At 37.1% G+C, this 11,393-nt stretch overlaps 1 protein-coding gene across 3 annotated transcripts; it reads right to left on the bottom strand.

Moving 5' to 3' along the window:
- Positions 1–1,333: 1,333 nt before the first annotated feature.
- On the bottom strand, positions 1,334–8,973 carry LOC113436778 (small ubiquitin-related modifier 3). 3 transcript variants are annotated; one of them, XR_015743548.1, is made up of 5 exons: positions 8,839–8,973; positions 6,595–6,723; positions 5,771–5,842; positions 2,026–2,841; positions 1,334–1,984 (listed from the first exon to the last, which is right to left on the bottom strand). XR_015743548.1 is itself a non-coding variant. In XM_026701384.2 (4 exons), exons 1-4 carry the CDS (start codon positions 8,857–8,859, stop codon positions 2,779–2,781), a joined length of 285 nt encoding a protein of 94 aa, XP_026557169.1. In that variant the 5' UTR covers positions 8,860–8,973; the 3' UTR covers positions 1,334–2,778. The 3 variants fall into 3 exon arrangements, 2 of the variants coding, with proteins under 2 accessions (XP_026557169.1, XP_087789210.1); XM_026701384.2 differs by having other exon boundaries at positions 1,334–2,841; XM_087933084.1 differs by lacking the exons at positions 1,334–1,984; positions 2,026–2,841 and adding an exon at positions 3,051–3,171.
- Between the last annotated feature and the right edge of the window lie 2,420 nt (positions 8,974–11,393).

Genomic DNA, 11,393 nt, shown 5'->3' with positions numbered 1-11,393 from the left:
TAATGTATTAAGTAATCCTGTTGCTCTCGAATCTAATATTTGCCAAAAATGACTCCACACTCATTCGCTGTGTTGGGTACCCTCTAATTGGGTAATGAATTATAGGAGCCAATTACATTTTAACTCAGATTTTGTCAATTATAGGAAAAAAGCCTTCAATTTGCATGCATACCAAAACAATTCCATCTATTACCACAAACTATGACGTTTCTAGTGCTTTTGAGGATTTTAATTTAGGTGGAATTAAGTATTTCAATGCTTTCTCATGTTTCATGACTGAGCATCATGGGAAGATATTCATAGCTCTTTAAAGAGTTAACATTTTTCTGAGTCACTAGACTGAAAAGAATACTTTCATAAGTAGTATCAACCAAGGAACACAATAGGTTCCAGTTACTTTTGCAAAGTTCTTTAATTGCTAGTATCTACTTCAACTAATACAAAGTTTTATTACCGGGTGGTTAGTGAGGAAACCCAAATTTGAAACTCTCAACCATGAAAAAAAAATAACTTTCTCTACAGTACTAGGTTATTGGATTAAATGAATTAGCTTCGGTGAAGTCAACCTGTGCTCTAGAGAAAAGTGGGGTGTAAATTAAATTTCATTTTATTTGAACAGTGCTTAGATGGAATCAAATAGATTATCCAATACAAAATAGAAAATTGAGGGATGTAGTTTAGTTACCCAAAGACACTTCCAAATGCAAATTTTGGAATAGCCCATAACTTAATGGCATCAAATATGAAATTCAAAAAATGTATATAGACATATAAAATTTAAGAACATAAGGAACAAATTAGGTATACTTAGTGGGCAACTATTTTTGGAAAAATGAATGGAAAACATGGTCTTGCTCTTTAATTCACTATCAAGATTTCTCTTCTTTTTATAGCAATCATTTCTATTACCCAATTAGATCAAGCTAAATAGTAAACCTTTTTATACCTACCACCCACTTTTGCATCTCTGTTAGTAGTAAAGTTTTCTCTAACCACCCACATTAATGGTGATTTGTAAAATAGGGGACAAAACCCCTACCGCCCATCATGAAAGCTGGAACGCCCACTAGTGGGCGGTGGGGACCAGGTTGACTACCACTGAGCTAGAACAAGGAACACATGAGCATCTGCTACAAAATAACAAATATAAACCTTCAAGATGGACCAGTTATTGAAATTGTATTTCTTTGCTAGATGCATTAATACCCTAAATATTAAATCCACTCTCAATAAAAGAATTTTAATAAAGATGTTCATATGAATTGTCAGCATTTCAGTGATACAGCTTTGAATATAGTCATATGAAATTAAGCAGCATTAAACATAAGCCGAGAGAGTACCAAATTAGTTTACTGTGTACAGTAATAAAGGACAAGTATTGTACAATTGAATAAACAACAATTTTAAATGAATATCCCTTCCTGGACCATTTACAATTATAGGGAATAGTTTGAGACAGGCAATCTTCTCAAAAGGATTTCTTGCAAACCAGTACTGTTAAATATAGATATAAAAGGCAGAAATGTACTTTCCCAAGCAGCAATGAAAAAGCTTACAAAAAGTAAACAAAATAGTTTTAATTCAATTTAGATGCATCCAAATCACATGTAACTACTCAGTCATTTAAATGTAAAATATTTGAGGAACAGATTCCTACACATTCAATATTTTCCCTATGGTATACTTGCACATTTAGTAGCACTAATATTGAAATTCCTTGTTTTGTAAAGTTAAGATTTAATTTACTCATCAGAAGATTAATTCAACTCTTGTATTGCATTCGGCTCCACTGGGTTTCCCAGGTAGTGGTTGGAACAAAGGAAGCATAAGATCCTAATGGATAGGCAGAATACAATACCCAGCTGTTTGAATCCCAGATCAGGCTATAAAGCAATGAGCCTATAAAGTCAACTTTTAACAAAAAATGGTATGTATCTTTTATTGTCCAATAAATCATTGAAGAAATGCTTTGGGTGAAAACTATCTACTGAAAATTTTTCCTGTGCAAGGAAACAAGAGTTGCACAATTAACAAGAATTCCACAGGAGAGCTTCTTAAAACATCCCGATCAATCAATGTAAAAATTATCAAATACTCTGGTACTCCACCCTGGATATGTGAAATTTATAGTAAATGTGGAATATTATTTATGCAAATAGTGTAATTGCTGACAAACTCAATAACTTTCCATTACTTTAAAAATTGATTCTATACTATTTTATGAAAAAGCACATGTACATTTGCATTACCTTTAACTGCCACTATAATCAGCATTCTGCAGGTATTGTTCTTTTCGTATATCCCCCATTAACAGTTTGAGTAATAATTGTTTATGATAAAATTCTTTTCTGACCCAAACATCTTTTGAGAAAAAAACCCTATCACAAAGAAAAAGTATTTCAATATTTACAGTGTCATAATTAAGTGATAAAACAGTAACAACTAAAGGCAGCACTAAGTATGTTCATTGTACAGTAGGTTGGTATTTAGGTCACCATTTAGAAGAACAAGATGACAGTAAACAACCAGTAATTACTTATTTGAAAATTTAATTTTTTACTGGGCCCATTTTTATGAAGTTATTTTCCATAGATACAGCTTCAACTTGCACACGCAGAATATCAGGGACAGGAAAAGGATTTGGATAAGTGTCCTCAGAACATGAGAAGATTCCTGTATGATAGGCATGTTCATTTGTTTACTATTTAATAGCAAATCCAAGGACAGATGATGAAGTGGGTGACATGTTGTATTCCTCTTCCGAAATGAAAAGGACACTTAGCATATGCCACCAGTTTGCTGTTGAAACACATCAATAGTATCTTCATCTTCCATTTCCAACTGTTAAAACACAAATGACAAATGTTAAAAAAATGTTATAATTTGATTTTTGTAACTTGTTAGATTTTTTTTTGCAACATTTCTATAAGGGAGATGGCCAGTTAAATGCTGTAGAAATTTCCCAGATATTATGGTTTCATACTAATATACATTTTTACAAATTAGGAAATAAATCCATAGTCTTCATTTTCAGGTCATACTTACTTAAAACTGTCATATATAACTCTGATTCCTGCATAATCTTTGCTAACGTGTCCACTGGGTGTAAAGTAAAAACAGATCTTCAAAATTAAAACAAAAATCTTGCTGTTTTTTCATAAAAATCAAGCACTACATGGGGGCAGGGGGGAGGGAGGGGAGAGAGATTGTTGCCCAAGTTTATTTATTCATTTAAGTGGTTATCTCTTATCATTTGTCCCTTATTTCAACATCCCATTTCTTCTGATTTAAGAAAACCTCATAATTCGAAGCGGAAAATCTTTGGAGAAAAAAAAGTGTACTGTATAACTTGTACAGGAACTATAACAAATATATATTAATGTGCTACTTGTTCATTTTAAATATTATGTAAAATAAAAAATATTAGGAAATATTTCATAAAATATATCTCCTATATTTTTCCAGTTTTGGTTTGTCAGTGTACACTAATCTGTGTTTTGGAAAGTACATTAAAATCTTAATACAGATGCTCCATATCTTTTATAGGAACTTTAGAAACAAATTGAAATATTAACCATATTTTTAAAAAACATTGTATTTTCAATTATATTCCTTTATAGTCAAAAGCAATGCACTGATACTTGTTCAGCAAAATGCAATAGATGTTCATACAATCTCCTTTCCCAGATACTTTTATGCCAATGGTTCTCAACCTATGATCTGTAAATTGCTGGGGGACCGCAATGTCATCACAGGGGATTCACCAAGTCTTGAAGATTATGTAAATATTGAGTTATATCTTGGGGGTCCGTGGCCACAAAAGCTATTTAAAGGGGGTCCTTGGTGAAGAAAAGGTTGAGAACCACTGTTTTATGCCGTTGGTACTTGGCAAAATTTTGGTTAAATATGACTACAAGCAACTACTGGCTAATGATTTAAATAAAAATTAAATCTACAACACTAAACACAGAGAATATTCATATTCAAATTATTTTGATACAGGGCCGAATGAACATATTTCATCCATTCCAAGACTAGCTCTTAAATTTAACTTCAGTTTGGTTTTTTTAATCCTGCAAAATAATGATAAAGACTTTCACTTTTTAAATCTGCAATTAAAAACAACTTACAATAGTTTAAATCTTTTAGATATGTTTACAAATGAAGGCATGTATGTTGATACGTTTAATTCATGCTCTCCCCAACCACATATGTAGTGTTGGAAATTATATTTTAATATAATGTATTATCAAATATCAGCAATATATAAAGTTGTAACCTTACTAAGTAGCATGTTCATGTGGCATTTTCTCAACTCTCCAAAAAGTATATTCAAAGTAAAATACAATAATTAATACTAATTTTATAGGTGAGGAGGCTCTCACCATGAAAAATTATTTCTTACAAACAGGAACATATATGTACAAATAAAACAAGTAATGGATTGCACTGGTATTAACTGTAAAATGTTTATTATTTCTAATTATTATTAACTGTATGATATGGAATACCCAGTTAATACAATTCATATTTACACCAATTAGCTTTATTGTAATCAATGAAGGATTATGCCCTACAGTTATTTCATTACTAGTATTATATGCCTGTTCCTCCTGTTCTTCTTTCCTGTCCCCATTTCATCAGCTGGATAGGAAAGTCTTCATTGTTTTTAATAATGATTCAGTCAGGAACTTTATGATTTAGAAATGGAGGGTCTGGAAGGGGAACAATCTTTAAGAAAGCTCTGGCAAAATGCAGTGGCTTCAGATTTTGAGCCTCTCTGGATCTGAGACCTTACTATCTCTGATACTGGATGGTGTCACACCTCCTCAAACAGACCATGGGAGCAATCTGGGGGTCCTCTTAGACCAGGAGTGGGCAATTCATTTTTCCAAAAGGCCCCATGCAAAACTGGACTGTTGTGGAGGATCAAACCAATACGGATGCTGTCATGGCATCCGCTGCCCCCACCATGGACCTGATAGCCAAAGGCCAGATATGGGCAGTGGGCTGTAAAATGCCTAGATCTGTCCTAGATTCATAACTCCTGATTGAAGAGCAAGTAGCAGTTGTGACTTAGAGAACCTTTGCACAAGTCCATACTGTATGCCATTTGCATTTGTTCCTATACCATGGGACCTACTCATGATCATCTGGTAAACTCTAGGTTACATTAATGCAATGCAATCTACATGGGGCCACCCTTGAAAAGTATCCAGAAATTTCAGTTGGCACAAAATGCAGCAGGCAAAGTAATTATTTGGTTTTAATAGATATATATCACACCTCTGCTTTGCAAGTTGTATTGGTTACCGATTTGTTTGGTAACAAATCCAGTTCAAGGTACTAGTATTGACCTTTAAAGGCTTTCATGGCACTGGGCTGGGTTATTTGAAGGACCACCTCTTCCCAATTTCATCTGCCCATGCTATCAGATCTAGTAGAGAGCGCATATTATGTGTTCTGTTGTCTAGGGAATTTACATTTGGCAAGCTCTAAACAGTAGGCCTTTTCTACTGTGCCACCTGCACTGTAGAATCTTCAAGGTGAGGTTGGCCACATCATTGTTGAGCTTTCAGAGGTCCCTCAAGACCTGGCTATGCCAGCAGGCCTTGGGAACCCAGAGAATTGGGGAAGTGGCTCCACTATTTTTTAACATCCCTTCGTCTGTTATTCTTTTAGTCTTTAATTTTATTTGTTAACTTTGTTAACTTCCAGTATTGTTGTACATTACCCAGAATAACTTGATCATATGAAATGAGATTCTTACCTGTGCAGGTGTATCTGTTTCATTAATTGGTTGCCCATCAAATCTGAATCTAATCTGTCTCATTGACAAACCCTAGGAAAAAATATCTATATTATACACACACACACACACAAAATGCTTGCATAGATAAATCTGCATAAAACAAATCTTAGGTTATGTTAAAGTGGATATAGCATAAGTATAGCAACCAGAGTCCCTTTGTGAGGGTGATGGATGATTCCCAAATGTGCTAAATAAAATAAACCTCCCATTTTGTTAAGACTAACAATTGATTGATCACGCATATGCATTTGATAAGTAAGTCAGGAACAAAGTTCATTCATGTATGTTCAATACATGTCTATTTTATCAATCAAAACCACCCTATTACAAATATAAAATAATTTGCTCAGTACAAAGGCAGCTATCCTAAACACACATAAACCAGACAGGTAATAAATATTGGACAAGGTAAGTTAGGTCCATCTAAATCCAGTTATTCCTTTTTAGCAATAATGTAATATAAATTGAAAAATAATTATCATAAAAATGATGAAAACAAATCCTATAATATAGATATTCTTGGTTCTTCCCTAATGAGAAAGGTAAAATACATTAACTAAATGAATACAGCATACAGTATAAATAGGTGCAATTTAAAAACAGAAAACCTGTTGCTGGAAATACAAGTATATCTAATTTTATGTAATGTATGTTTTATACCAGCACTGCATTAAGCACTTGAGAAATATTTCAGCATCAGATTTCCTGGGAAGACAAGAACTTGGGCAGACAAAAATATATTCAGCATACATGTTAAGTCTTAATAATGTTAATTTAATTACCTGTCTCTCACAATAAGCTTTCATTAATTTACTTAATGGCGTGTGACGTTTTATTTTAAACTGGACCACAGATCCATCTTGACCAGCAACTTTTAAATTGATATGGTCGTTTTCTGTTTTTACTCCTTCCTGCAAACAGAATATAAATGTATCAGTGTTTATGAAGTTAAATATTACAGAGAATCCTGCAAAAATATGTAACACTTTTCATTTGATATTTACCAATATGTGCTCCCTTATAGTGCAACTTCATGATGTGCTCTCAAAGGTCCTTTTTCAAAAGGCAACCAGACTGCTTTTTCCTTGAGGAAGAAGAAAATGTTTGGCTTCTCATCCAAGAAGCTTCATCAGTTCTAATGATGGGGGAATAGATAGATAAGTACTTCTTGGAAGCAAAATAGGAAAAACAACAGTCCACTTGCTTTTGAAAAAGCATCTTTGAGAAAACTATGTGGCTAATTGGAATATTTACGTTCGTATTGCTTTATTCTTCCAGCCTCATGTCTTCAGTACATATGGACACATACACTTCCCCCCACTACTAAAGTGGGGTGTATGTGTCCATATATACACACAAATTTCCTATCTTCCTCCTGTTAGATCTCTCTGTGCTGGGCTTTGTCTTCTAACCCTCGCAGTGCAAATGTTAAGATGTTTTCAGGTTCCATGTTTTCTGGCATTTTTCTCATAACTTTAAATACTCTTGCATTTCAGAAAATACTTATGGCCAGACCATTTTTCAAACAAAATCTTTCAATAGCTCAGTAAGAGCATATGTTATGGGGTGGGTGGGTGGGGAGGCATGAAAATTTTCATGCACTCTAATACAAATATAAGATACCAACAAGTTAAGGAAGAATAGATGGGGAACTTTATTTACATTGGGGTGAAAAATTGTACCAACCCTATTTAATGTGGTTTGTCTTTGACTCTAATTTTTATTTGACATTACTTTGCTGTGACTTTTTATACTCTTGGAGCCTTTAGGTAAACTATTGTATATGATATATAAGCAAATTCTTGAAAAAAAAAACTGAATTCCAGAAACTGTACCTTAGTAAGAATTTAAAGAATTTGCTACATTTCTACCCAGATTATTTTATTGTAAGGTTATGAAATGATTTTACAAGAAGAGTTAAATGACCAGGTCCTAGGAACAGATGGAGAAGTTCTAGCTAAGTGGTTGCTAAGAGTCAACATTGGCTTGATGACACATAATTCATCGATGCATACTGAAGTAAATAAATCCCACTGAAGTAAATAGAAAGTATCTTCAATTAAATTAGTAGCTCTTGTAAGTTTCAGGAGTTTTACTTCCCAACCAGCACTCAGAAGACCGCAAGCAAGATCTCCCTCTCTCTCCCTGTCTCTCTCTCTCTAATAATTACACTCATCCGGTTCTCCAGGTAACGATACGAGGTCCTCCCATATATATCTAGGATTATATGGTTTATAATCCAAAACATGGAACGATTTTGGAAAACGAGTTCCTAACGAAATGTAGCAACCGGTGAGGAAAATGTCTTTTGGGAACCTCGAGAAGGACTCTGATCCACCTCCACTAATTGCACGCAAAAGACAAAAGGAGGAGGAGGAAAGGAAGTCGGGGTCGGCCTTTCACTTAAGCCGAGACTCCCAAACACGTGGTGAGATCCCGCGCTATCTAAGTCGGTAGCGAGAGAACCTCGCGCTGCTGTCGCCAAACCAAACCAACTCCTAACGCCGCCCCATCGCAGAGGTTCTCCGGGGGCAGCTCAACGCAAGAGGAACGCCGTTGAAGGCGTATTATAACGCAGCCCAGAACACTGTGAAGGAGCCCATCTACCTACTGGGGTCTTCCGATACCGAAAGTATCAGAGGTGTTAAAAGAGAAGCAGGCGGCTGCGGCCTAAATACCCTTTCAATTCCTGCGGGAGCTCCTGGGAGAAAGAGCGTAGGCGAGCCGCCCCACGCAGTGCCCTCCTTCCGGGTGAGGCGGGTCCGGTTTGTCGCTCACAACCGGGGCGGGGAACACTCATCCCTGGGCCCAAGACGGGGGAGTGAGCTGGGTTTTCCTTTCAGCAGGAGCCCTGCTCTACGCTCTCCAAGGCGGCGATCGCGGCCGCGGCAACACGGAAACCCAAGCGCCCCCCTGGAGGCGATAACCCACCCGCAGACTCCCGAGAGGCCTGGGCCTCCGGTGGGAGGGGGGCAAGACATCTAACGAAGAGCGAGATAGTGCGGAGCGAGGACGACCCAACTTACCTTAGGTTTCTCCTCGGACATGGCGACGCGTCAGGCAGAGACCTCTCGGGGAGCGAGTCTGCACGCGCTCTACTCTGAGCCCCGCTTCCCTCCTCTCTCGCCTCTCCCGCCTGCAGCAACTGCTCGCGTGAACGCGCTTCGCGCCCAGTGCTTTCCTGCTTCCTGTTGGCCCTGAGCGGGTCACGTGGGGCATGCACGTTCTCGGCGCGCGCTCCCGAACGATGCTTGGCTCGTCGGGAGCGCGCTCCATGGGGTGGGGGAGGTGATGGCGCCGAAGGTGCGTCACGATCGTCTGAAGTGGGAGCTCTGTGGTTCCTAGAGAACGTTACGAGGTGGGGGCGTGGCCACTTAGAGCGCGGGAGGAGGAAGAGGCGGGGCCGGTTACCCTATTTTTTAAAAAAAAAATGCTGGGGAACTGGGTGGGGACGTAATATTGGTTTATTAACCTAAAGGGGGTTTGAACTAGGCTGTACGGTTGTAGGAAAAGAAAAAAAGAATCTAGTCTGAAAACAATTCAGCACGTGTATCTTTTGTAACACTCAGTCGCAAGAGAAAGATTACATGTGGAAGTCTCCCTTTGAACTGTAGTTTAGAATTTTAATTGGAAGAGGCTATTTAAATTTCAATCCTTCCCATGAAATGGGAAGTCACTAATTAGAAAATGAACGAGAACAATGCCAATATATCCATCATTATTTGTATTTAGTGTTTACAGGGACTGGATTAGCAACTTGTTTAAAAATATTGGTCTGAGAAAAATATTGATGGTCTAATGTATTGTTCTTATGCATATCCTATGCATATGCCTACATATAGACACATTATTAGACAAGTATTTCCATTGTGAAATGCAACTGCTCTACAATTTTAGCCTATGATGAAATCCTGCATCACTCTAAGCCAGGGGTGGGGAACCTTGGCCCTTTTATGACTTATGGACTTCAACTCCCAGAATTCCCGAGAATGGCTGGCTCAGGAATTCTGGGAGTTGACATCCACAAGTCATAAGAGCCAAGGTTCCCAGCTCACTAATTATGAACCTAAGACTCACTATGCAGGATTTTGTGTTTTGAGTATCACATGAAGGATGGCAGTATAGTTTTTTTAAAAAACCCATTGTTTATGGCTTACCATGAATCCAGCCACCCGTGGCACTACATGCATGAACTCTTCAGTATGAGTTACTAAAGTCTTGTTCTTTGAAAGTGAAAGCTTTTCCTGCATACCTTTAAAAAGTAGGAAATAAGTGAGCAATACAGCAATCCTATTTGAAGCAATAAAATTATTTCCCTATGAAAAGTTCACTATGAACTTGCAGATTTATCCCCACAGATTGCAAATGGGAATAAGGTACAATTTAATACAGTTCTCTGGATAAATTGGCAAAAGGCATGACCTAGAGGAATTAGTCATCTATTAAATTACCCCTCAAAAAATGCAAAAATTTCCTTTGCTGAAAATGTTGAGAAATAATCTGTATACACGTGCATTCACAGAAAATAAACCAGAGAAGTGAAGACTAGCCATTTTCTTAATTTAAGTGGAATATTTAAAAAAAAAATACGCATTTAAGCTTTACAATTACCCCTTCTACTTTCTATTGTTCATTGCAGTGGTCGGATTCTATTTTTTTTACTACCATTCTGTGGACATAGCAGGGGAAGGATACTGTAAAATCTCCAGTCAGAGGTGGGATTTCCCGGTTTTCCAAACTACTCAAAATTTCCACTACTGGTTCTCCAGAACTGGTCAGAATCTGCTGAATACCACCTCTGATTCATTGCCAGTATACCATGCCCCCCCCCCGGCGGGGGGGTTGGGGGGGGGGGGGGGGGGGGGGGGGGGGGGGGGGTGGGGGGGGGGGGTGGGCGGTTGGGCGTGGGTGGGTGGGAAGTATTCTTATTCTTTGCAAACATGGAACTCAGCTTGATTTTAAGAAAATTATTTCCTAATTTAAGCACAATGGTAAGCATATTCACAGGTGAAAAGTGTGTAAAGGCGTGTTTCGTGTTATTTTAGAAGGCATCCAAGTTTCATTAAGTCGAAGTCACTGAAATCTTTATTTTATAGTGGCAATGAAACAGCAAGAAATTAATTGGAAGTCAGTTTTAATATTTTTTAGTGGGTGATCATTATTTTCAAGCACCTGCATATGTATATCATAATTTTTATACCTTATTTCATCAAACCAGCATTCTGGTACAGAAATATCTTTATAAATGTTAAGTGTTTCTAGTGTTATTCATATCTCAAATATTTAATGCATATTTTGCTACAGCTAGGTAATCTGGAATACCATTAAAATAAATACAATTGCTTAAAAGAAAATTTTACAATATGTACATAAGCTGTAGAGTTCCAACAGTAGCCACCCCATCCAGATGTCTTCTATAGAAAATACTTAGACATTTCTGGTCCAAATGAAAGCACAATCAAGGTACAATTCAGGGAAGAATAGTTTTGTAGGAGGATATGTAGGATACACAGCAGTAACCTACAATAACACAAGAGGGCACTGATTACCTTTGTTAGCAATGCCAAGATTGATTTTTATG

Source organism: Pseudonaja textilis, chromosome 4 (assembly GCF_049901715.1).
Source record: "Pseudonaja textilis isolate UNSWEBS1 chromosome 4, rPseTex1.2, whole genome shotgun sequence".
Taxonomy (NCBI): domain Eukaryota; kingdom Metazoa; phylum Chordata; class Lepidosauria; order Squamata; family Elapidae; genus Pseudonaja; species Pseudonaja textilis.
Note: the sequence above shows the minus strand (reverse complement) of the source record. Positions and strands in the feature narration are given on the sequence as shown.

Bases quoted from the DNA above. Each gene is read 5' to 3' on its own strand.
- LOC113436778 (XM_087933084.1), bottom strand. From the start codon at position 8,859: ATGTCCGAGGAGAAACCTAAG. The intron at 5,843-6,594 runs GTAATTAAATTA...ATTTTTTCCTAG, and splicing joins AAGCTTATTGTGAGAGACAG to GGTTTGTCAATGAGACAGAT. The intron at 3,172-5,770 runs GTAAGAATCTCA...GCCCCCATGTAG, and splicing joins AAACAGATACACCTGCACAG to TGCTTGATTTTTATGAAAAA.